Here is a 27,810-nt window from a genome sequence, read left to right on the forward strand (position 1 = left end):
CACGACTCAAATTTGACAGAAAAAGTCTGGAATTTAGACTGAAAAAAAATATTGTTAAAACCTGGTTTTGCTTGGTTGGTATGTATGAGTCCCCTGCAGAGTCTTTCCATGCTAAAATCTATCTCGTGTCAAGTTGATATTTACAAAGCATGGGGGAGAGTCATTTAACTGTGCCTGACATTAAAATGCATGATTGAAAAGAAGATTCTGAGTATTGCTTGTCTCCAATGAAACTAATCCTAAACTTCAAAAAAAAGAATGTTTATAAAGATAATTAAAAATCTCTCCTTATGATAAATACTGACTTTAAAAATAATAATAAATTAAAGGTTTCAGACAGAAAAGTAATATCATTTATTTTAATTTAGTCATTTTCTAAAAATAAAAGGTTATCTAGCTCATATATAGTTTGTTCCTCCAGCCCCATTTTCTACCTTTTCTATATTCATGTATATTTTATCTATCCCAGGTTGTTCCACTTAGAGTTTTGTAATATATCTGATTTTTAAAATATTTAAGCTCTCTAACTCAAAGAAACTGACTCAAGTGGAACAAGCATGGTTTTTGTTTCAGTGCACAATTTAACCTGATAAGACCTTTAGAGTAAACATTATAGTCATTCATAAGTCACTGGCCTGAAAGAAAACATTTCAGCCTTGTGAAGATCTAGTGCCGGGCATGTTAAAGTTTACCAGATGGCTGAGTTCAACAGAGCAAATCACAATCCACGTGTTGGAAATTCTTTTATGAATTTACAGCCTGCAGAAGAGCTTTGTTAACACTGAAATGTTAATGTTGAATATGCACACAGGAGACTTATATTTTCACCTTTCTCTACATTTGGCCCCAAACAACAACTATTATGATCATTATGATCCCTAATGCTAACCTCATTAACACCTAAAAAGACAGAACGAGAAAGAGCAGTTTTTGTCAGTGACTTTAAGCTCATCCTCTTCAAATTCTGCATTGTGATACATAATTTTATCTATCCCTCTCTCATTTCTACAAAAGCATCTGCCATGACAAGTATTACTAGTAACATAATGGCAAGTAAAACTTGGCTTCTCCCTGATGGAGCTCACGAACATTCAATGCAATGTCTAAGGTAGTTTCTGCCTTCTTTCCCGGGAGACAATGAACCACTGATGTGAAGAAGCCAGACTATGATACTGATGATCAGCTGCTCAAAGGAGAGCTAAAGCCCCCTGGATCAAAGTCAGGACCAAATGTCAACATGTATGACTTTCTAGCTAAAGTTATTAACCAACAGAATACAATTCCATTAGTGGGTCCAAGTGAAACTAGCAAAAGAATGCCTAACCAAATCAAATAAAGAGAAGAACTAAATTGCTATTTTAAGACACTAAGTTTTGAAAGTTTTGTTATGTGGTATTTTGGACATGATGGTAAATATTTCAGGTTTTGAGGGTCATATGACCTTTGTCATACCTACCCAACTCCGTGGCCATAGTGTGAATGCAGTGATAGAGAGCAAGTAAACACACTGCATGGTCGTGTTCCAAGGAAATATTACTTATAAAAAATAAGCAGGTGGACAGATTTGGCTTATAAGCTTTAACTTGCCGACCTCTCTTCTAAGTTAGCATCCTAAGAAAATGTATGTAATTCCAATTTTACAGTATAAATCCATGTATTAGTAAATAACCTTTATAGTGTCTTCAGAAAATTTCATACTGAAACCCTACAGACATTGTTATAAATAATATCAGGACCAACTACTGTAATTGACATCCTAGTTCACAGTGTGCTACAGGCAGGTAAACAGTCCTCATGCAGACTATTGTACAGAGCTTAAGAAATATAGATTTAGTATCGTATTTTGTAGAATCATAGTAATATTATTTTAAATACAGTGACAAAAAATTTAAGACAATAAAAAGGAATAATATATCAGACTTTCTCCTCTCAAAATTATCAGAGCAAACATAAACGTTAATTTATGAAAAACCATAAGCCACTTCAACAAAACATTTGTGTCTAGTAAATAACAAGTATATAAATAATTTAGCACCATGTATTAACTAATAAAGATGCATCGGAAAAGATCTTTTCAGTGAACTCCTATTTCTTTCACCCTTGGGACATCATTTGGCACAATTTTTATGCAAATTATCTAATTTTTTCATTGTTCACTGAATTACATATGTTAAAAAACAAACAAAAATAAATAACAATAGAGACACAAATTAACTGTCTTCTCACTGGAAAAAAAAATAAAAAATAACATGAAAAAGACCAGCCTGAAAGATATTAAGCTTTTAAACACTTCTTACATGCTCCTCAGTTCTAGCTTACTTAAATAATTAGCTCTTCTGACAAGCCTTCCCTGACTTCAAAATAGACATAGCAAAAAAAAAAAAAAAAAAAAAAAAAAGATGATAATTGAAAAAAAAAAAGACTAAGTAGAGTTAAAAATTTCTAGAAATATCATTTCCTAGGATTTCCAACAGTCCTTATCTTTATTTTTGAGTGACTGAAAAAAAGCAAAAGTACTTACAATTCTAATAGTCACTGAGTAATTGATGAAGACTACTTCCTGCAGATACTGGCACGTAAATAGATGAATAGTAGAACTAAAGAGAAATTTTTGAAATAATAAACTAAAGTAAATATGGAAATCCAGGATAGAAAAGAATCTCAAATCATTTAGGAAAAATTTACATTCTAATAACTTTTGATGAGTAATCTGATAGAAATTTGGTAAAAAGATAAAAATGAACCAATGCCTTGTGTAATACACAAGAGTAAACTCCAAATAGATAGGAGATGAAAGAAATGAAAGGAAGAAAGAGAGAGAGAGAGAGAAGCCACATATGTCCTGGAAAAAATTATTAATTATTTTATAATCTGAAGTTATGAAAAATCTTTTATAATTATGACTTAAAAGTTCAAACTCAATAGTGTGCAATAAATTTAACTAATTAAAATGTTTGCTAAGTGAAAAGACATTTCAAGTCAAAAGATAAATGAAAACAAGGAAATATTGTCAAACAATATCAATGATAACAGGATAATCTGTTAAACATAAAAGGAACTCATACCACTTAAAGAAAAAATATCAGCAACACAATTTTTAAAATGATTAATGCTATAACTGATCCTTCACGAAATATACACAAAATGGTCCTTAAACGTATAGAAAAAAGTTCACCTTCTTTCATAATAGCAGTAATGCAAATGGAAACTACACTGAGATGTCATTTCTCACCCATAATAGCAGAAATTCAAAAGCTTAACGAACCCACACTACAGGTGAGCCTGTTGGAAAAGAGGCACTTTCACATGTTACTCATAGGATCACAAGCCTTCTGTAGAGGAATTTGATAAAACTGCCTGTCAATTAACAATTTACTCAGTAATTCCACTTTCTAAGAGTTTTTTCCCAAAGGCTCATGATCAGGAGCATGAAAAAAATGTATAGATTTACTCACTGTGGCATTATTTTTAATGATAGAATATTGGAAAAAAGATAAATGTCCAACATAAATAAATAAACTGGATAAATAAACTGTGACATACCAACACATCCGTGTAATTAATCATTACCATTCCTATTCAATTGGCAAAAAGAATGAAGGTGACCTCTAAGACTGATCTGGAATGATTTCCGAAATATATTATTAAGTGAAAGAGCAAACTGCAAAACAATATATACCATATAGTATGCTCCATTTGTGTAAAAAAGAGGAAATAAGAATGTGTGTGTGTGCACATCTGTGTAAAAACCGTACACAAACATACATATATATGAACATTTTACATATATGCATATACATGTATATAGATATATGTTTGCCCATGCCTGTATATGCATATACACTTATTTTTGCAGAAAGAAACACAGAGGAAGATATATCAAAATGAGTAAGATTATTCACCTATAGGCAGTAGGCTGGTTCACAGAAGAAGAGATAAGAAAGAGAATGTGATATTTTTAATGTTATATAGTTTGATATTTGATATCCTCCCCTCAAAATCAATAAAGGTTGAAAAAAACCCTTATTATTTATTATGAACAGAAAGAAAATAAACCTACAGATATTTTTAACTGATAACCCAAGCATATAGAAGGAAAAAATAAAAAAACAAATCAGGTAGTTTTTGAACATAGTACGATGACTATATACAATCAAAGGGATGTATTTTAAAGAAAAAATAATAATAAAAGGAAATCTTGAATTTTAGTAGTAGTTTTTTTGTAGTAATAGTATTGGTTTAGTGATTTTCAGACTACTTAATGTGTATTGTAACATTAAACAAAAGATACAGATGTATTAAGGTTTTAGAGAACCCATGTTTTCTCTGAAAAGAAAGTAGAAAAACAAGTATGCAATGAGGGAGGAGAAGAAAGACGGTGGTTTAAGATCAGAATTAGAAGCATCATTATGAATTCAAAATTTAATTACCTAACTGAAATGTATATATATGAATTTCTTAGCTCTGTCCACAGAATTGGCCAAATAACAATCGCAGCCTAACTATAAAACACACCCAATATTGGTTCCTAAATCCCTTAATTCCTTTCACCACTGAAATAGCCAGGGCTTTTTGGATAAAGTATTGCTTCCTGAGCAAAGACAGAGAAAATATAAAATACGACACTTTGATGTGTCTCAAAGCATGAATATACTCAAAATATGATAAGGACATATCAAAGGATACACAGGACACAGTTTAAAGGGTCTTCCACTGTCCACATCTGAGATATTTTGAGAAATAAAAAAAATAATAATAATGAATTATAACACATTATATAGAAAAAGATCTATGATTTCATAGTGATAGAAGTAAAGCAAATAAAAACAAAGAGTAGAAATATTGAGAAGAAAAACCCAGCCTTTGTAAAGAATGTCAACTATTAATTCTGAAAAAAATGATTAAATTAGCAAATCTCCATTTTAAAATCTATAATAGTAAGTTCAAGCAGGCATTATCAATAAATACTAATATCACTAGGATCATTCCTCACATTACTTATTAATGATAAGAGAGAATGTACCTTTATAATGGAGAAATTTGAAAGACACCTTAATCCAGGGATCAAAAGTTAATATCACCAATAACAGGACAAATTGACATCTTAACGTAGAGAACAGCACATCACCTTTTAGAATTCTTATAACGTGAAACTAATTTACAAAGGAATAGTCAATATATAAAAATTTGCAGACATTAAAGATAATTTATCTGAAATCTTAAAATAAATCATTGTAGTGTAAGACAAAAAGGCAGGAAAACAGTTATACATTGGAGGAACTTAAAAAGAAGTGGTAACAAAAGGCAACATGAAATTCTTGATTGGAAACTTGATGAAAACAAAACAAAGCAAAACACTACAAAAGACATTATCAAGATAATTGGGGGAATTTGAATATGGATTGTATATTAGGTAATAGAATTATATCAACGTTAAAATTCATGTGATAATTATATTGTGGTTAGAAGAAAGCCCTTCTTTAGAACATAACTGGCTAGACTATTTAGGAGAAAAAGTGAGTAATGTCTGAAAAATTCTTTCAAACCGTTCGACCAAAGGAAAAAATAAGAGATAAATTGCTAACAATTGAAAAACCTAGGTGAAGTCTGCATGAGTGTTAACTCTACTATTCTTTCAAATTTTCTATAATTTTAAATTTTTTAAAAATCAGAAATACAAAGAAATAGTCCTACTTTAACTAGGATCCTTGTCATGGTCTTTAGGCATTTAGGTTCTTAGATATTTTGGTTCTGGATGTCACTCTGTCTTCCTTTCATGGGGCTGCAGGCAATATTGACACTTCATTTTGCATTAACATCTGAAGGTTTACATACAATAACCAACAGTAAAATCTGTTTGATTAACAGATTCCAAGTCTTCCACAATTTGAGATTCTGATATAGTAAGTGTAGAATACAGCTTAGAAACTTAAATACTTCAATGAGATTTTGAAGCTGGTGATGCAAGATCCATATTTTACATGGTTCCCAAAACTAGTTGATAGATTGACCTGAGGAAGTATTTTGTGGTTAATATATTTTTTTAAGTGCATAGATTACCAAACCGCAGTTAACCCTAGTAAGACTCTCCAGAACGATACCCAGAGTTTGTGTTTTAAAAACTTCGAAGAAGCAAAATAACATAGCTAACAATCTCTAAATTCCCCATGAGATTCTGACTTGAGGATCAATACTAGGTGACATTTTATGCTCATTAAACTTCTTGGTAGCTTTCTGTCAAACAAAGTGTGGTACAGCTTGTTTGAAAAAAGTTATAAATTCCAATAAGTCACCTTAAATTGTATTTTCAGGAACAAAATATAAATTCAGTCTACAAAATTGAATTATTTGTTTTAGCCTATAACTTTAACTTCACCTTCACAGCTACCATATAGATTTTTTTAGTAGTAGTACTAAAGCAAATCCCTTGTCCTTTATAAATCAAACAAATAAGCATGAAGAAAATTACCCTTGCAAGGTGCACATAATTTGGGCAGTTATTGCATGAAGAAAAAAAAGGAGAATTTTTCCTTTAAAAAATAATTGAAAGGGGAAAACAAAAGAACTGTTACATGCAGGCTGGCAATTTTGGGAGAAATAAGCATGCCCTTTTCTAAGTGAGAGTTTTCGTAGCTATTGTATGTAAGCAACAGATGACAGTTCTTCATATGCCATCTGCAATACTGTCACCTGGGGGATTGTTAAAAATGGAGCTGCTGCACCACACCAATGGGTGGCAGCGCTGGGGGAAGACACAGCAAGTAATTTAGTGAGTAAGAAATGATGACAGTAGAACACAGGACTACAAATTTAGATTGAGAGCACATTATATAGGGTATTAAATGTCAGCTGAATAAATTCACATGTTGTTTAGGTGGCAATACTGAGATCAAAATCTCCAGAGCTGGTAATCCTAGTCGTATGGATGTTATCTCATGATTTTGATTTATATTTCTCTAATGAGTAATGATAATGATAATCTTTTTGTGTGCATATTTAATTATCTGTGCATCTTCTTGGAGAAATATCTACTCAGATCCATTGGCCAATTTTAACTGGGTTATTTTTTCTAATATTAAATTTTAAGAGTTCTTTATATATTCTGGATTTAAGTCCCTTATCAGATACCTGATTTACATATAGAGAAGTTTTGTTAAGGGTAAGAAATGTGTCAGAGCAAATGGATAAGTCACCCAGAGAAGTAACTGTAGTTAACCGCAACTTGGTTATGGTTGTTAGGATTGGGGGGGGGTGGGTGGGAGGGAGTATTAGGGTAAAAACTGTAGAACAATGCTTAAGATTTCAGAATAAATCACCAGTATAAGAATTTAAGCATACGTAGGGGAAGTACTTTCTTTCTAAGTCCTACATCACACAAACTGTCTCACTGTTGAACCCAGGGCTCTTGGCAACTCTGTTTCAGAAATATGCTTTATTAAAATTTCACATAGGATATCAGAGGTAAGCAATTCTTTCTACACATATTGTTGCAATTTGAAAATCTTAAATATTAGTCTCCAAGACCATTTCCTCCCTCATGAAACATTTTGTTTTCTCAGTTCTGAAAAAATATATTGGTCTTTTGAAGCATTTTATATCTGGCTTCTCTCTTTTGATGATGTCACCGAGTCTGACCTCTATTTTTATGAGAAGCCTTAATGGACACATTTAGTAGAAATAATAAAGAATACCTCTCTCACAGATTAGTACTATTTTAATGTAAGTTTTGCAAAATGCCTGGGCCAAGAGAATTGTTATTACTATCATATTTTAAGTATGGTTAAAATTTGACTAATATTATTTACTCGGGGCAACCAAAACATTTTGTGTTCAGAAATGTGGAACAAAAATGAGAAAGTATACTTAAAGAGCTATTTCAGCAAAGCTTCATGCTGTCATTTCCTGTCTCCGAGGACCCATTTCAATGAAAAAACATTCCCACAAACATTACAGTACTGAGAAAAAGTACATTACAGGGGTTATAGACAACTACAGTAAATACAGATTTCAATAGTTACATATTCAGCAACTTTGACATGGCCCATCTTTACACAATTTTTTGTTTACTGCAATTTCCCAACCTAAATAGGTTTCTGAAAACAGCTATTCCTTCAAGAGAAACACTTGGTTGTAAATGCAATCTCCTATGTCTTTAGCCACAGCCTTATTATATATGCAGTAATTATTCCTGTGTCTTTTAATCATATGCACAGGTATGACTACAATGTTGATAATCACTATAAAAATTTAAAAGTAATAATTATTGAATAATTATTGTATATTGGGTATTTTTCTAAGAATTATGCCCTTATAAAATCACTCTGATGACTATTACAATTTTCATTTTACAGATGAGGAATCTGAGGTACAAAAAGGTAAATTTAATAGACTATCATCATGGAAATTTTAAATAAGTTTTTCAAGATAAGATCTAGAATTAGAACTCTAGACAGATCCCATGATTTTAGAATAAACAAAATTCCACTCTAAAATGTATTACTTCCTGAACCAAGAGTCAATTTGCTTGTGTTTACTCTAGGACTAATAATTTAACTACAGTGAAAACACTAAAAAGCAATGTAGCATGACTTATTTTAACCATGGACAAACATGGGCAATCATTCCTTTAACAAAATTATCTACTCTGTCCCTCTACTGGGGCTGCAGTTATAACCCTGAATGACAGACTAAAGCTTTCAGAGAGTTCCAATTATAGAATAGGAAAGCAATAAATAAGGAAACAAGAAGTAATTATTTAACTTCAGTACTATGAAGAAAATAAAACAGTTCATATGATAGATAATGTCAGAGAGGAGTGGATGGTATAAACTGTGTCAGAAAGATCTCTTTGAGAAAGTGGCATTTGAATTGAGATTCTGTGGAAAGGAGCCAGGCTAAAATTAACCCCGTGGAAGAGCTTTCCAAGTAGACAGAACTACAAGCATACAGCAACAAAGGGTGGGAAATGTTTGACGACAACCTGAACTTTGGTGAATTCAGCACTGAACTCAAATCACAGAACCATTTTCAAGAGTTCTGTGTCCATAGTTAACCCTGCTTCTTGTCCTAAAACCATAAAGTAGCATAAATGAGTGAACACAATTGTAATGTCCCATATGAGTTAGAATTTAGGAATTGTAGGCAAATCTCAGATCAATAGGTCAACTGCTCCTAAATAGTTAAATAATATCTCTTCTGAATATAAAAATAGGGTAATATTAAATAAATTAATATTAGCACCCATCATTGTCTTACTCTACTTTTTATTTTTCTTATTACCTTGTAATAGGCTATGTAATTTACCTTTAATTATATTTAATTTTTATGGATTGACTCATCATAGAATATAAGCTTCAAAAGTACCTAGTGGTCTGCTTTGTTCACTGAGGTAGTATCCTGAACAATGTTTAGCACATAATATACAGAAAGTAGTGAATGACTAAACAAATGTGTGAATGGATGAATATGTAATTGTATTCAATGACTGAAAAGTAAAAGTAAAAAATGTTTTGTGTTGACCACCAGTGGTGTTATTTTTCCCAGAGTGGCCTAGGGTGGAAACAGGTCATCTTTCAAGTTATTTTCAGCCTTACTCATATATGATTTGGGTCAAGATATAATTTTGAACACTGTAAAAATGCCATGCTAAGAAAATATTTTAATAGTTTTTAGCATTAAAAGAGAAGTTTTAACTATTCATGAATCCATAAAAATAGTACACACAGAGGATGAGGTGTTTTTTTTTTTTTGGCGGGGGTGGGGTGGGGGACTGGAACATCCCTATGGTAATTCAGTCTTCAACAAGCGAGTTTAATTGAGCTGATGCAAAACAAACTCTGAAAGTCTCTTTCTTTTGTGTCTGTATTTACAGCCATGTGCTCATAACTTTACATACAATATACAAGGGGTGATTCTGTAAAGGGAGATACACATTTTCATAAACTCTCTAAACGGTTTAAATGTGGAAACTTGTTTTATATGGTTAATATCCAGTTTAAGTAATTGTCTGTGTAAACTGTCCAGTTCTTCAGAACCATTCATCAAGAGGAAATATTTATTTTTGAATCACAGAAGTTTCTATTAACATGGGACATTCAAAATATATTAATTTAAAAATAAAATAATTTCTAAGTAAATAGAAAAGTAAAAAGAAAAGACTAAAGTAAAAGGCACTAAGCCCTAAAATAACAAAATACATGTTAGAAATAGAGAATGATGACTTAAATTCACCTCATGCCTTTTTGGCATATGTATTTTTTCCTATTCTTATTTTCTTCCTATTGATAAAAAATAAATAACTTTTCTGAGAATTTGTGTAACACTGAAGAATATTAAAAAGAATACTAGCTCAATGTAATATCCAGATATAAATCTCATTATTTTCATAGACATCTTCAGTGAGTTATGAAATTTTAAAAATAAAAATGTCTTCAAAATTATTAACCTATTTTACTAAATTTTTAAAAATAATTCCTTAAGATCTATTAAGTCTTATTTTTGTCAACCTTATTTTAAGTGCCAACTATTAAAATAAAAGAATCTACAAATCTTGCCTAATAAAAATCCTTTTATTTTAGCTAGCAAAAGAAGAAAAAACAATATTCACCTCGTTAATGAAAGTGTATCTGAATCTCACTAAAAAAAAAAAATTATAAAAGAAAATTTTTATGTCCAAACGAGGCCAATTCTATATTACTCAAAATATTTTGAGAAAGAACAGAGACAGACATGCGTTGAGATTTATTCTCGTCTAAATGTTTCAAGTAGAGAGTTTACATCTGATTACAAAGATTTTTACATAATTTCTCCCCAACAAATTTTCAAATGACACTTCAAGGAAATTATTATATAATTTTGTTGAAGAAACTGACACTAGAGAGACAGTGACAAATAAAAGATTTAAATATATTTGAATTACTATGAAATTTTAATGCTACTGCCATTCTCCACTTGGGATTGTGAGAAAAGAGAGAAACACCAAGAGGGAGAAGTGAGAGAAATGTCATTGATTTAAATATTTGGATAACTGATTTTTTGACTGAAAATGTTTTTTGGGTCGATGTTATAAAATTTTTTAGAAATATATTAGTCCCAGTTTTATTCACTAATCTGGGTATTTCTTGATAAAATTCATTGTTCTTACTCTGTGAGAAAAGAAATGTTACCTATGTTATTTACTACTGTTTGCCTGGTACATAATAGTTGCTCAATAAACATTCGTTAACATTTGAGCAGATATTTGCAGTCAGTAGGAGTGAACTAAGCTTGTGTCACGCCTATGAGTTAAAATGAGACACAACCCAGATTCAAGGAACTAACAGATTTGTTGGGATGGGGGGCGGGGAGGAACTAGGATGGTGTTAAGGAGGTGGGCATATGCCGAGCACATATGACCTTGTAGACTAGTGTCTAAGATTTGTAACTATTTTTCGAGGCCAACGTAGTTGAAAGAGTACAGGATAGAAGGCACTGTTGCAGTCTACGAGAGAGATAGCACTGTCTTAAAGGCAAGGGTCCTCTTTTATCGATCCATATTTTTCCACGGTCTATATACACTCTTCACACAAAGATATGAAATGTCAATGTTCAGAAAAGTATATTGAGAACTATTACAAAAATCAGTGAATAAATATGAATGTAATGATGCTATCACATTTTGATTATCCCAAACTGCAATCTGGTCTCCCTGGTTCCATTTGTACCTTATACAGTCTGTTCTCCTCAAGGCAGTATGAGTGTTCCCTTTACAACATAAATCATGTCATTAGATGCATTTTTCATTATCCCCCAACAGCCTCTCATGATACTTCAGATATCACATTTACTACTGAATTTATATCCCTGGTTCAGAATAAAGGTTTCTTAAATACATCACAAAATAATTTTTAACAAGAATGAATTAAAGCATCCAGGTGACCATCAAAAATTTTGAATCATGCTCCATTCTATAGGAGCTTTTTAGTTGTTAAATAGTTTTAATGTCTTTGAGATAATGTAAAAAATTATTAAAAAGTGAAAAATAAAATGTAGATGAAAATTGCAATAATACCTTACTTTCAGTTTGAGCACATGGCATCAGATTTGTGGCTTTTGGTGGAAATATACTTCACTGAAAATTCATAAGCCTTTGCAGCTATTTCTGCATTCCTAATTATGGGAATTCACGAAGGTTTCATATGTATGCCTTATAAATACCAAGCACTTACTCTTCAAACAAATAACGAATGAAGGAAAAGATAAGGCTATTCAAGACATTAGAAATGAGAAATTTGGTTCAAGAAAGAATTTTATAGAATATTCAATTTTTTGTGAATTATTTAAGAAACTGTATACTCAATACTTTGTGGAATCATCAAGGAAGGCCACGGCAGAAGTATCTTTTCCCTCTTGCATTCATTAAATATATTTTATTAAATTTCTGTTGTTTAACAGATATTACATTAGACTTTGGTGTAAAGCCTGAACCAGAGACCCATCCTCTCTATAGGATACTTTCTGGAAAGCACATCATCACATTTGTCATAATCTGCTTGGTATCTATCTTCCTTGTTGTTTATTATTAAATTAGAATATTTAAGTCAAGAATTTTCTCTCTCTCTTTCCACATATGTATTATACAGTGAATTCCACAAATAGTTATTCATTAACTATTAGTATGAGGGACGCAAGTCTCCTCTTCCCACCTCTCCTGAGAAAAGTGGCCATGTTTCCTGCATCTTTTAATTAATTCCATATTTTATACAATGTCTCAGACTTAGAAAGTACTCAATAAATTCTATGGGTTTATAAATAATATACTGTAAATATATTATAACTTACACGTTAGTCTACAAATTTTTATTCTTGTCTCCATTTCCACAATGAAGTGTTGGTTTTCAAGTCAGATTTTAAATGTGCCATGTAAGTAATTTAATGAGTAACAAGTGACTACCCTGCTGCATGGTCTGGGCGGGTCAGAGTAAATACATATGAATGACCAGCCATATGATTCCGAGACTGTTAGAAAGTATAGACATCCTCGGGCTGGTCCCTAGGTGACAAAGAAACTTGCTGCTAAGTGTAGGAAAACCAATACTGGTTCCTAAAAGCTGCTAAGCGGACTCCCAAATGGCATTTCGTTGGCAGCCATACCAAAATCCATCCATGGGGATAAGGAAAAGAATACTTTTTTTCTACGACCTTGCAGTACCTCCAGCGTTTTTTCTTGATGAAGCTTAATATCAAGCCAACATGCAAAGGAGGAATATTTTCAAGGTCTAAATGTTATAATACAAAACAAGGAGAAGGACTGTTCATTTGTACCTGGGAAGTGATATATTCACAACTGGCACAGGAAGTATTTTGACAGACTTAGAAGTCTCACCTCCACTATGAGGAAACCTGTGAGTGAAGCAACCATCTTGACCCTTGTAATTAGTCTTTTTGACAATACTACTATTTATGCTTTTATATTATGTGGACAATTATGTTTTTGAACAATTATGTAGTACCCTTGATATGGTCTAGAATATCAACCATTAGTACTGATAAAATATTCTGGTTCTTTGTTTTCAATAGATAATAAAAAAAATTCATTTGGATTTACCACAATGCCAAGAAAAGCAATTTGTTTTCCACTTAAGAAGCTCTTTATTCTTTCAATAGCCTTAGGTGACTCTAATTATCATTTAAAAATCCTTTAGGAGATGGGTAAGAGATGTTATACTACAAAGTCTATTCATTAACTTGCAGCTCTCAATTATAATGATGTCAGAAAAACTTTCAATGCTGCCACCTTTTTTTGTGAGAAAATACTTCTGAAGGATTTTCTCTAAATTGCATTATTCTTGATTATTTAAGTTAATGCATCTTCCGAATATTTTGGAAGTAAATATAAGTAATACAATAGAGAAAAGCAGAGATTATGAGGAATGTGAAATTAAGGGATATGAATATAAATGGTACCTAAATTTTTTTTGCAAGGTATCTTTAAAAGAAATAAATTTGAAGCAGTATCTTCATTCCTATTATGAACAGGCCTTAGACCCATTGTGGGTGGGTGTGTCTATGATTAAATGTATTAATTTATTCATTGATCACACATTTGTTTTCCTGTGACTCTACTACAGACCAAACACTTTGATAAACATTGAGAATAGGAAGAAACAGTAGTTAGCCTCACTGAGTTATGTCTGGCCAAAGACAGGCTTCAAATAATTCCACAAATGCTGATGAGATGCAATTATGACTGAGTGACTCACACCAAAGCATTCTCAGCATGCTATGATACCCTCTAAGATGAAGCAACTGTGAATTAAGCTAATATCAGAAAGCATGTGAGGGGTGGGGGGGGCAGATTAGATGCTTACTCTGTATCTATATGATTTTTTTTCTAATGCTTCTCTAAATGTAAAGCATAAAGTTACCTTGCATTTATTTATAGAACATCATATTCTTCTGCATTTCCTGAACCACAGAATAGAGAAAATAAGAGTTATCTAGAAAGATTAAAAGGCACTTGAGAACAGGTGAGGTATGGATTCTACTCATATCTCTCATTGTGCCAAACATAGTCCTGGTAACACACCGGCAATCCTAGCAATGAGGAATTCTTCCTTAGTCTTAGCTGATGCAGTTAATGTCATGATCGTTCTTCATAATCATTTCCTGAGTAATAGTTTGCATCTGGTACTCTAATACAGATTAATAAAATGATAGTTTTCTATATCTCATAGAAATTTTCAGAACTGCTAGCCCAAGAAAGGAAAAATATTATCAACCCCAGTTCTTTGATTAGTTTGTTGTATTGCCTTATTTACCCTTAGAGGCAAAGAGAATTGGAAGAGGCTATGCTCTCCATGGAAACAGAAGAGAATACTTAAAACTCGTGTGTCAGTTATTTTACATAAAATAATTTCAGTTTTATGCTAAGCAAAGAATGTCTCTGAACAAAATGTCATCTACATAAAAGTACATTGTTTTTCTTCAAATATATATCTTTTTGATACTATACTGTTCCAGTCAAAGTTTAGCCCTAGATTTTTTATTGCAATGGAAAAGAGCAGTGATTTGAATTAACTCAAATCAAAATAAACTTAATGAACATGTAAACTAATTAAGTCACAGACTGTTCCATATTATGTCCATTTGACCTACATTCACTATGTATATTATTTTCAAATCTTAATGAGATGGTTAAAAAAAAAAAAAACTAAGCTTGCATCTCCCTATATTGGGCACATATAGCTGGCAACTGAAATAATTTATGTGAGAAAGAGCTTGACATTTAGAAGTCTCTTGCATACATGAATTGATCTTATCGAAATTTAACTATTCTGGCACCAGGGGTCGAAGAAAAGAGTATAGATTGTGGAGTAAAAAAGGAAGTTTGAATGCTAGTTTTAATGTTTTTTTTTTTTTTTTTTTTAATATGACCTTTGGCAAAACAAGATCCTTATACTGCCTACAAGAGACTCCCTTCAGGTCAAAAGACATACAGAGATGGAAAGTAAAATGAAGCACAAAGATATTTTATGAGAATGGACACAAACAAACAAGCTGGGAGCTGGGTAGCAATACTTATCTAAAACAAAGCCTATAACAAGAGACAAAGAAGGACCTAGTCATTCCACTTCTGGGTATTTATCTGAAGAAATCCAGAACACTAATTCAAAAAGATGCATTCATATGTTCACTGCAGTATTATTTAAAATAGCTAATATATGGAAACAATGTTAGTGTCCATCAATAGATGAATGGATAAAGAAGTGGTACATATATACAATGAAATATTACTCATCCATAAAAAAATAATGAAATCTTTCCAACAGCAACAACATGGATATACCTAGAGGACAGTTATGCTGAGTGAAATAAGTCAGACGGAGAAAGACAATACCATATGATTTCATCTTTATGTGGAATCTAAAAAACAAAATTAATGTACAAACAAAACAGAAACAAACTCATAGGTACAGAGAACATTTTGATGATTGCTATATGGGAGGTAGTTGGGGGATTAAGAGGTAGAAGTTGGTAGTTACAAAATAGTCATAGGGATGTAAAGTACAGCATGGGGATATAGTTGATAATATTGTAATAACTACATATGGTGGTGTATAGGTGCTGTATTTGTCAGGGTGATCACTTCCGAAATTGTATTGTCAAGTCACTGTGTTGTGCACCCAAAACTACTGTAACGTTATATGTTTATTATAATTAAAAAATTAAAATTTATTTAAAAAAACATGATCTTTAGCACAGTAAGTATTTTCAGCTTCAGTTGCCTCTTCTGAAAAGCATGGATAATGAGACTGTACCAAATCAGGAAATGGGGACGATTAAAGGAATTCATATAGTATGCACTTATTTCCTTTGTACTCCAAATAATATTAGTTATCTGCTTATCACACATTTCTGCTTCATAATTAATAATTCCAATGTTACCTAAATGAATAATCTAATTGTCCTACCCAGCCCTTTAGTCATGTTGTTCTTTTTAGCAGGAAATCCTTCTACCCCTTTTTTCTTGACTCATTTCTTTTCTGTTCTTTGGTCCTCAGTTCAAACACCTCTTCCTGCAGAAAAGCTCCTATTAGCCCTAAAACTAATTAATATATTTTCTCTCTGCAGTCCCATAGTATGCTGAGACTATTTCTGTTTATACATTAATTGCTGACACATCTTCTGTCTCGCTCACTTATATATAAACTTCTCTAGATAATTAACCATATTTTACTATAATTCACATCCCATGTTCTCATTGCCATCAGCAGAGACAGCTTTTTTTAATCTACATACGATGTTTTCAATATTTTTTTCAATTCTACTAAAAATGCCTACATTAAATTTTTAGAAACCAAAATGTCCAATCATTTGAGTTCTGTTCCACTAAGGGATAAGAGGAACCTGAAATGTAAGACCCTGGTTGCCTTTGCTTCTGCTCCTCTACTGCCATCTTCTGACATGATCTATGTTTGCTCCTGGGGTCACTTGTCACTTCTCTTCGCCTCTTTCCTTCATAGGCTGAGTATCTAGGCAGCACTGAGGAATCTGAGCTATGGGTAGTGAAGCTGTTGTTTGAAGACTACAGTATGCTTTCTCTACTCAGAGGAAACTCAGAGCTTCCTCTGATTCATTTTCCTAATGGGAAAGGCTAGGAGACTGTCAAAATCTGTCCTAGGGGATATTTTGTCTAAAATTATTAAAACGAAAATGTAATACCTCATTCAATGTAGTAGCATTTATTTCCTCGGTGATGATTTTGTAGATGCTGTCTGAAAAGTCAAAGGACATAGATTCTGGCCAATTTGAACTTGAAAAAGTCTCACTAGGTCTCATTTATCAGTAAAATAATAAAATAGGGAGTAATTGTCTTCAATGTCTCCTACAGGTGTTCAATTTTATGATTCTCTTTTATTTCATGGGAAATTTCATTCTAATTTACCTAGAATGGTGCAAAATACATAGCTGTTATTTTACGAATACACACTGATTGCAGAGAATGTTCACATGGCTAATCTTATAAATACTTTTAACAATCCTGTGAAGTAAGCAGGGGAAATACTGCTTTCTTATTATTCAGTTGAGAAAACTTGCACATGGATTTAAAGTTAAAAAGCAAATTGTAGCTACAAGCCCTGTGTTCTTCCTTCCTGAGGGAAAATTATTTTGGTTCACTGTGACCAAATACATATCACTATAAACTTATAAAGTGTGGAAGAACTAAGGTACATATTAAAAATATATAAAATTTTGAGTCCACTCCAAAACGTAAGCCTACAAGGCATGTTTTAATTAAAAATGATTAATACCAATGAATATGCTGCTTAATGATTTAAAAAATTATTCGTGAATTATCTGAAAAAATTTACTAGAGGACTATATGCATAAATCATTTCCAATCCTGTCTCTTTATAGAGAGGGGGGGAAAAACAATAATGAAGTTTCCTAAAGGTACGATACCCCCAAAAACAGGTTCTATATCTCAGATAATTCTTAATTATGAATTTCTTATGTAGAAATCAAGGAAAATTGATGATCGATACCCAAATAATTAATACTGAGTTAATAAATGGACACTAGGATGTTAGTTAGAAAACCAGTCATTACACTTTCACATCTCAGATGTTTCATTCATTATCTTAAAAATATTTAACCATTATAATCAGAGATATCAGAAAGATTTCTATTAGATTGCTTGGTAAAAAGAGGGTACATACATTTTGTATTTTCAAATTATGGTTAGTTTGAGTTGAAACGGCTAAATACTATTTTTTGTTTTGCTTTGTTTTGTTTCGATTATAAAGTTGCTTTAGTGTAGGATCTAATGATGAACATAAGTTATTTCTAGATGATTAAAAATAATCATCTTTACTAGCTGATTATCTAGTAACTAGTAACTATTTTAGACATAGCCCTTCTTGTCTAACATATTTAGTTTAATTTAGTTTTAATTACTGAACATAGGATGAAGCTGTATTTATCACAGAGCATATATGTAAATTTTTTATTAAAAATAAATTTCTGTTCTCATTGTTATTTTTTATGTATGATAGTCATAATACAGATATTACAAAGGTGAATTTAATTTTTAGAGGTAAATGTCATTGCAGTTTCCTACTGCTAGATAACAAGTCAGCCTAAAACTTAATGCCTTAAGACAACAAGAATAATTTCATTATTATCTCCCATTATTCTGGAGGTTGATGGGGCTCCGCTAAGGGATTCTCATTCAAGATCTCTCGTGTAGTAGCAGTTAAATGGGGGCCAGGCTTTAATTCAGTTTAAAATCTTCTCAGTGTCTGGCAGTTGATATAGGCTGGCAGCTGAGGCCTAACGTTGTGGCTGCCAGCCAGAATACCCACACATGGCCTCTACACATAGCCTAGGCTTCCTCACAGCATGGTGGCTGAAATCAGAGTCTATGTTCCAAGAGAGAGAAAATGTAAGTTACCAGAATCCTAAACTTTGGGCCTAGAAACTGTCCTAGTGCCACATATCAATTCCACCATATTCTATTGCCAAGCAATGAGAGTTTAAGTTCAGGAGGAGACATAGAATCCACCTCCCAATGAAACAAATGTCACTGAATTTGGTGACTATACTCTGAAACTGCCAATGTTGGTCTTCTGGCCACAAGTTATTTACATATAAACCACATGCAAAAAACTCTCACCTACTTCTAAGACCCCCTATCACGAAGTAATATCTCTTTATAAAATCAGTCTCAAGCTTGAGTCTTGAATGTTGTAATTTACATTGGATCCAGATCTAGATGAACTCCTCAATGTGGTTCATAAAACAGATCTTTTTGAGAAGTTTCTCTCAATATGAAAAACTCTCAATTAAAGAGACAAGTTTTGTTCCTTCACATCCAACATGAAATATCAGAAAAGTCATAAAATACACTTTATTCCAAAAGAGGGAAAATAGGATTCACATAGCAGTCACTGATTTGTCCATAGATATTCTGAAATATATCTGGTCACGACTTGCCAATTTATTGATTAAGGCTCAGCCCTACACCCTAGGAATAACTATGCATGGGGTTAAGCATCCTAAAAAAATAGTACCACTTTTAAGTCTGAAGGGATGAGACAGGAAGTTGTTTTCTAAGAAAACTTCAGTTGCAAAACAACCAGACAGAAGCTGCAGTAGAAGAATTCATTACTGCCCACCACATACCAGAAAGGAGGAAGCTAGTGGAATAATTTATCTCTACCTCTTCCCTCCACCCTCTGATCTCGTACTGGTGTCTTCCATTTGCCAACCAAAGCATTCTAAATGGTAGAGCTCATAATGATAACCAGAACAATGTAGAGTGGGTTGTAAAATGGAAAGAAAACAAAAAGAAGATAAAGAGTAAGTCATTTTCACTTATGCGCTGACTGCTATATAGCTAGCAGTTCCCTACTCATCCACCACCAAAAATAAAAGGATGATGATGATTAATAATAATAGATTGCAATTCTGAGCATTAAGTGTACTGAAATTTCAGATTTGTAGAGTTAGGTCAATTTTCAATAATTTTTACATTCTGAAAATTAAAGCTTAAGAAGCTCTAATTGGGAACTAGTTCAGCTGGCTCACAGTTTCACATGCATCATATAGGATTTATCTGAAGGGTGAACGAGCTTTGGAGTCATTTGTCAGGAAGAGTTTTTTGTTCTTTCTGTCTTACAACAACAACAACATCAACAACATGCAAATTAGATGCTAAATTAAATTAATTCACAGAAATTTTCTTGGAAGCAATTCGAAATGAATTGTCAAAGGTAGTAAACCACAGACTCTCATATTATGCTAGATTCTTTACATAACTGTTTGGAATATAGTAGAATAAAGGTAAAATAATGGAGGAAAAAACACCTGAGCAAAAATATTTTATATAATACACATTGTGATTACTTTGTAGAGAAATGTATCATACTAAAGATAATATCTTTTTTTTTTTTTTTTTTTTTTAAGGCAAGGCAACCCTTGGTTGACCTCACAGATTGCAAGGACCTTGTCAGTTTACAATCCCTTATTTTTTATTTTATTTTTTTAATGCCTACAGCACCTGATCTTCCTAGGTGGTCTCTCTTCCAAATACTAACCAGGCTCCACCCTGGTTAGCTTCCGAGATCAGAAGAGATCTGGCTTGTTCAGGGTGGCATGGCTGTAGACCAAAGACAATATCAAGAATGATTGCCTATTCATGGGTGCACAATTCATTAGCATTAACTCAGCCTCAAAGTACAGGGAAACTACAATATACTTCTGCTTAAAAGCTGATTAACTGACTCTCAAATTACTTAGAAAACCAATAATCTCTTTATCATTCAGAGTTTCTATTTGAAAACAACAGAAGCTACTCTAGTTAGCTCAAGTGGAAAAGCAAGTTATTAAAAGGTATCTCACAAAATCTCACATATCAGGGAAGAATAAAGTATTAAGCTTAGAAGCTATCCAACTTACAGAAACACTTAGAGCTACAGTGCTGAAACTGGCCACTAGACATCAAAACCCAAGCCACTCTAATCCAATAACTTTATGTTTTAGTCACCAATATCACTAGAAAAAAAATGGATTTCTTAACCCATCCACTTCACATTGTGTTCTTCTGAATCAAGGTTACACATTGGTGCCTCTGAATGGTGGATCTAGGTTTTTGTTTTTCTAACTACAAGGAAGGATGAGAAATTGATGTTCCGGCTTCTTCTGTACACTCACATACAAAAAAAATATTATAGCAAAACTCTAAACATTAGAAAGTCATTAAAAAGGACTCCTGCATGATGAAATAACTTGGGCTGAATTTATTTCCCATTATAGAAAATCTAGAAAACAGATTGTAGGACATAATTATTTTAAACATTAAGTAATCCACTTCTAAATAAACCATAAGTCAAGGACAATATCACAAGAAAAATTACAAAATATTATGAACTAAATCAAAATGAAAGAACAATAAACCACAATTAATGTCACAGTTAACACAGCTCATATAGGGAAATTTATAGCTTTAAATGTTGATATTAAATAAGAAGAAAAGTCCAAAATCAATAATTTAAACTAGAAGAAACAAGAGTAAAGTGAGCACAAAGTAAATAGAGAAAATAAATAAATAAAAAGATAAAACTCAATCAAATAGGAAATGAATAAAAAGAGAAATACCATTAAAACCCAAACCAGCTATTCTGAGATCAACAAAACTGAAACACCTTTAGTTGGGCTGGTAATAAAAAAAAGAAAAGAAAAGAAAAGAAAAGTATTACCAATAACAGGAATTAAAAGGCTGCCACCTCAAATGCTACATACATTAAAAACATGAAAAGACATGACAAATTCATGCAAATAAATTTGACAACTTATATGAGTTGTAAAAATTCCTTGAAAGATACATAATAAAAAGTTGATGCTAGAAAAAAATTTCAATTCTTAATATCCTGTATCTATTAAGGAAATTGAGTTTGTATGTTAAAACCTTTCCAGAAGGAATGTTTCAGGCTTTGTTCCAATCTATCAGACATATAAGGAAGAATTATCAACCCTTCATTAATGCTTTAGGAATAAAAGAGGAACATAACCAAACTCATCATGTGTGGTGAGCATTATGATGCCAAAACCAGAACAAGGTATTTCAAGAAGAGAAAGCTAAAGACTGATATCTATCATGATATATACCAAAACAATCCTTGCAAAAGATTAGCAAATAGGATCCAGAAATATAAAAAAGGATAATAATACATTGGGACCAAGTGAGTTTTATCAGAACTAAAAAATTGGTTTACCAATTAAAAACGAATCAGTTAATTCACCATATTAATAGAATAAAAGAGAAAAACCATATGATCATCTTAATAAATTGCATGGTCATCTTAATACATGTTGAAAACATTTAATAAAATTAACACTTATTCGTAACAAAAATTCTCAAAAAACTAGGACCAGAGAAAAATTCAACTCTACGTGGCATATACCGAAACCACATAAAATCTCATACTTAATGGCAAAGGCTTTCCCATTATGATCAGAAACAAAACAAGATGTCCACTCATTAGTTTTATGCAACACTGTATGAGAAGTGATAGCCAAGGAAAGTGGAACGCAGGATTTTTAGGAGAATGGAACTATTCTGTATGATGCTGTAATGTCATGGTAGGTACATATCATTACATATTTGTTAAAATCACAGGCGGTACAAAGCACAGCTGGAACAAATGGAATCTCATTGATGCAAGATGTTAGGAAGTATGTGGGGTGGAGAATGAGGGAGCATATGGTAACTTTGTATATTTACCACTTAATTTTTCAGTATACTAAACTACTCTAAACATAAAGTCTATTAATACACATATAAATATGAAAGTGTATAAACATATATAAATACAAAAAATGTGAATCTAGTAAAGTGTAGAGGGTGTTGCTTTGTATTATTCAATTTTTCAAAATTAGAAGTTGGGAGAAATACATAGGAATATATGAAGATGTCTATAAAAATAATATTTAAGGATATAAAATAAAATTTGAAGAAATTTAAAAAAAACTATATCATTTTGGAAAAATATAAATGTCACACCTCTGCTTAATCTGTCACTCGTTTCTCACTCTTCCCAAGATAAAGACAAAACCACTTTACTAGGCGAATGAGGCCCAGCATGGTCCTGGGTCCTGCTTCTCCTTCTTCGTTACTGTGCACTGACTGGCTTCCCACGACTATCATGTCTGCTCTCTACGCTCCAACCATACCTAACTACATCTTATCACATGGAACAACTGTCACATTTTCTCCCTCCACCTGGTCTTGGCATACGCTGCTCTCTTTGCCTGCAAGGAGAAACTGAGAAAAGGAATTCTATGCTCTTTTTTGGACTGTTCTCTTAAATCTTCTGATGGAAATTTTCTCTGCACCCCAAGTGCCAAGTCCAGCGACATGTTTCCTTTATCATCCTATGGTTGGTCCCGCTGCAACATTTAGCACATTATGTTGCAACTATCTGTTCACTTGTTCATCTTTCCAATGTTCTGAAAACATGAGGACAGGGCTTGTCTTTATCTCTTAGCTTCCAGTACTAGCTCTATCACATAATAATTATGTATTCAATAAATGGACCAAATTCCCATTTTCTTTCATGTTAAATAAAGGAGTTTGACTAGATGATCTGGAAGATCTATTGGCAATAACTCAGATAGAATAAGCCCAACCCTAGTAAATACCGTTTTCCTTGTACTCCTTTGGTTCTGAGCATCCGATGCCCTCAAGAGTCTGGAGAAACACAGACTATAGTTCCCATGAATCCTTGGGCCCTCGCGTGGTCACGTCATGCAAAGAGGACTCCATTTCCCACCGTGCCTCAGGACGTAAGGACTATATTGGCCGCAGAGGAGTCTGGTCCCTGAGTGTGATTTGAGGCAGTAACTGAGCAGTTGCTGATGATGAGAGGGCTTCTTGCTAGTAGCCTTCTCTTGAAGACCAGTCACCTCTATCTCTTCTGGGAAGCTGGCTCCGAGGCCATTGATCTGGCCACAGCTACCATTCACGTAAAGCTGGAGCGGGACCTGAGCCCTAAGTTGAATGAAATCCGAGTCACGTGATATCATCAGGCAGCAAGATGTATTTCTGCATGTCTGTGGTGAGTTCTACTTGCTAGGGCCTGAGCCGGCTCATGCCTGTGCTATTCAAAGAGTCAACTAGGGTGGTCCATGTTCTGGCCATCCAGGTGCGGACCCCAGCCTTGTGAAAGGAGAACCGTTCACTAGACAGGAATCTTCTCTTCCTAGGTGGGAGCAAAAAGAAATTGAGGAACTCCCTGAACCCCAAGAGAGGCGGAGGACCGATATCTGAATGGCCTGGATAAGAATGTATTACTGGAGCCTTCTGCTCAATACTGTCCAGGATTTTTTAAAAATGAGTATCCCTAGACCCCATTATACTGGTGCACATTCAGCAGAAATAGGAACTTATTTAGGCTAAAACTAACCTTAGGAAAGGACAGGAGCATTTACTACTGCTCTTGCAATCCAGTCCCTGTTGCTCTTGTCCTGGACTATTCAGGAAGGACTGCCCAGTTATTAGATGTTTAATGGTGACTGAGAAACCACGCCTGTCATAGAGGAAATATTCTTCCATATTCCGAATAAGCATCAACGGGAAGTTGATTTCCTTTTACTTCCTACTTTCCCTAGTTAGAAGGGAAAGATAAAGAGAGCCTAAAACAAAACATTGGCAGGTTCATAGGGAACACTTGGAAGATGATGTGATTCTGCTACTGAGTAGACAGAGTCAGCAGATGAGTGTGATCTCCAGGTTATAGTATTATATATGCTAGATCTGAGGTACCTGTGGGATAATTAAGTATAGGCTGATACAGTTCTTTTATCCCTTCACCACGAAATAGCATTTTTTTATACTTCATGCCTCTTAAAAAATAAAAAATAAAAAAAGTTTCATGTTAAAAACTTTTTAAAATTGTTATTTTTCTCTGTCCTTTTGATATCCTCTCCTTTTTCTACTATAAAATTATTTGCTTCAGTATAGTAATTGTGTTTAAATATACACACATCAAATGATCTCACAAACACTTGTGTAACTCGCAGGTGTCCTCTCTTCTTTCTTTAGACCACACATTTTTTAAGGTCACTAGTTATAACTTTTTCCTTATTATGGTGACACTTGGTGACCTATAGTAACTTCTTAGACAAAATTGTTAAATAAAAGGGTGAAAGGGGATTGAAATATGTCTTTGATGGATGTGTCAGATTGGAGAAATGAGCTTTCCGACGTGCAATAAAGTCACCATTTCTTTTAGAGATGTGCTCCATGTAAATCTGATTACATTTCAGCCATGAAGTCCCATCTGGGCTTGTAATTCTTCTCTGTTTGGAGCCTGTCTCTCTTGTCCAGCTGGTGAGCTCAGGTGCATCTCTTGATCTTGGCAGATTTGTGACATATTTCTTAGCAATGATTTGTACAACTTAGTCCAATTATACTGTAGCCGACAGACTTTTTTTTTTTTTTTTTTTTGTCATGTAATATCCGATTTCTTTTCAGAAAGAATCACTCTGGAGCTTGGCAGATGTCATCTTCAATACTGCCATTTTATTTTGATGAGAGGCAATGGTTTGTTGCCTAGGAAGTCCATGACAGAACATCATAGCAATGAGATGTTCTGTTGATGCTATCAGATGTTTGTCTTACATTAAGATTCCCATTAACACTTGTAAAGAGTTCCAGAAAACTTTGCTTGTAAATATCATCCAAACTACCATGACATAAATCACAATTTTTACTCATTTCGTTCTCATATACTTAATTTCCCCTTTTAAATTATAGTCAAGCAACATTGGCACAACTGTAATAAAATGAGGCTATGCGCAGAAATACTTGAACAAAGTTTTGTTTTCCTTTAATGTGTTGTTATTTTATGACATAATAATTAGAATTAAAGACTAAATATGAGTCATTAAGAAACATCAGGTATTGGAAAACAGAAAACTCCATTTTGAATCTGTGATGCAAGAATACAAAATTTAAATAGTGACACAAGTTTTGGTATAGTAATACAAGATACATGTTTATAAAATTTTGGAATGAAAATAACAATGTAAAATAAAGCAGAAAGTAATGTCAATTTATACAGATGACCAAACACTATTAATTGTTTTTTTGACAAATGAATAATTTCTAGATAGTGTTGAGGTAACGACTTCTCTTGATGTTCTATAATTGTAGATCAGGAAAATGTCTTTGAGCAGGAGCATAGCTATTATTTGAATATTGGAGAGCTGAGGGAGGGATAGCAGTAGATTTCATTATTTAGAATTGCTTAGACAAGTTATCATTGCTGTGCTTTTAATTATCAAATAGTATCAGTGTTTATCAACACCTATTGGCAAGATCCTAAATTCTATGAGTTATGACTGCAGGTATATGTCTATAATGAACATGTACAGTGATACTGGTTCAGAATTGCCTAATCAATGCAGTAAAACATTACCTACTCAATAAATATTTTTTTTTTATAATGGATTGGAAACTGGTTTTAATACAATCAAACTCTAGAGGGCAGTATTTCTCAAAGTTTTGTCCGAAAGGATCTGAAGCAGAACTAAAATGCATTTTTTAAGCCTCACTGTAGAAACTTCTAAACCAGAATTTCTGAAGGAGCAGGATGAGGGACAGGAAATACATATTTTTAAGTAGCTTCTAAAGAAAATTTCTTCACACTCAACGTTTTGAGAAACATTGTTCAGAACTATGTTAGCTGAATAATGCAAGTTTTTCTGGAATTTCCTCTTAAAATCTCATAACTTCAGATCAAATTTGTCTCCAAATCTGATCAATTGCATCATTTTAAAGTTACTAATATCTACTTTTTTATCAGTGCCAGAGCTTACTGGAAATCAGACTCTTTATTTCTAAGTGACTAGGACTGAACTATTTAATATAGCAGTGAGCACTTGAAATTGTGTAACTGAGAAACTGAACTTTTAATTCTATTTTATTTAAATTAGTTTAATTATAATTTTTAAATGAATACTTAATTCATAAATTGGGAAACTTTTACGTGTGTTTACACCAATTTGGAAATATAAATCTACTTTTTCAACTGATAATTTTATGAAATCTCAATAGGAATCAAGTATTTTTTAATCAAATTTAGCATCTAGATTGAAATGTCGTGTAAGTTAAAATATGCCACAGATCTCAAAGAATGAGTATGAAGGATAGGAATGTAAAATATTTCAGTAATTTAGTATTGTTTACATGCTAAAATAATAACATGTATCTATAAAGTATATTTTTAACTCACCTTTACCTGTTTCTTTTCATGTTTTTAATGTGGTTGCTAGAAGAATTCTAATTCCATGCATGTCTCATATTTATTTCTTTTGGAGAGCAGTCTTAGAATGAAGAAGCAGATATTAAGTGTGAGCAGGATCATTTCTAAGCATTAGTAAAAGAAACATGCTTTCAGAAAAGCCTAGAAGATAAAGGGTAACAATAAGAAGAGCTAGAGGGCAACAGGGGGCTTGGGGGCCAGAAAGTTAAAATTATAGGAATGGGACAATTTATCTGTTTCACATTTTATTTAATTAGGAAGTAAAAAAGAAATATTAGTCCCAGATTTGTTTTGCTAACTATTCCTTAAAATTTTTGCTCAATATTGTTACCAGCAATCAGGTGTCTGCATTGTGGAAGTCAGGAGCTTGGTCCTCGTACCCTCCATAAAAGATTTACGTGGAGATGCAATGCTGGGTGAAAGAAGAGACAAAAAGCAATAAACAGAAATGACTTCATTAAGTAGATGGAGTAAAGTACACTTGGAAAAAAAATCCAAGCAG

The 27,810-nt window shown here is 32.8% G+C and overlaps 1 protein-coding gene, 1 long non-coding RNA gene and 1 pseudogene across 3 annotated transcripts in view; 1 reads left to right on the plus strand and 2 right to left on the minus strand.

Moving 5' to 3' along the window:
* Positions 1-23,730, minus strand: part of LOC118602822 — a 165,106-nt gene extending 141,376 nt beyond the window's left edge. Inside the window, exon 1 of the long non-coding RNA XR_004950840.1 lies at positions 23,683-23,730. This is a non-coding gene — a long non-coding RNA (uncharacterized LOC118602822). The remainder of the gene's footprint in view (positions 1-23,682) is intronic.
* Positions 20,531-20,649, minus strand: LOC118603065 (annotated as a pseudogene).
* A 146-nt stretch (positions 23,731-23,876) lies between the features above and the next one.
* Positions 23,877-27,810, plus strand: part of ANO3 (anoctamin 3) — a 347,116-nt gene continuing 343,182 nt past the window's right edge. Inside the window, exons 1-2 of one of the 2 annotated variants that reach the window (XM_036220667.1) lie at positions 23,877-24,098; positions 24,247-24,319. Coding sequence is in view for 1 of the 2 variants with exons in the window: in XM_016147425.2 (XP_016002911.2) it covers positions 24,041-24,098 (58 nt within the window). In the remaining variant the exon portion in view is untranslated. The remainder of the gene's footprint in view (positions 24,099-24,246; positions 24,320-27,810) is intronic. The other variant, XM_016147425.2, reaches the window with a different exon arrangement.

The sequence above is a fragment of the Rousettus aegyptiacus genome, unplaced genomic scaffold (genome assembly GCF_014176215.1).
Source record: "Rousettus aegyptiacus isolate mRouAeg1 unplaced genomic scaffold, mRouAeg1.p scaffold_m13_p_5, whole genome shotgun sequence".
Classification (NCBI taxonomy): domain Eukaryota; kingdom Metazoa; phylum Chordata; class Mammalia; order Chiroptera; family Pteropodidae; genus Rousettus; species Rousettus aegyptiacus.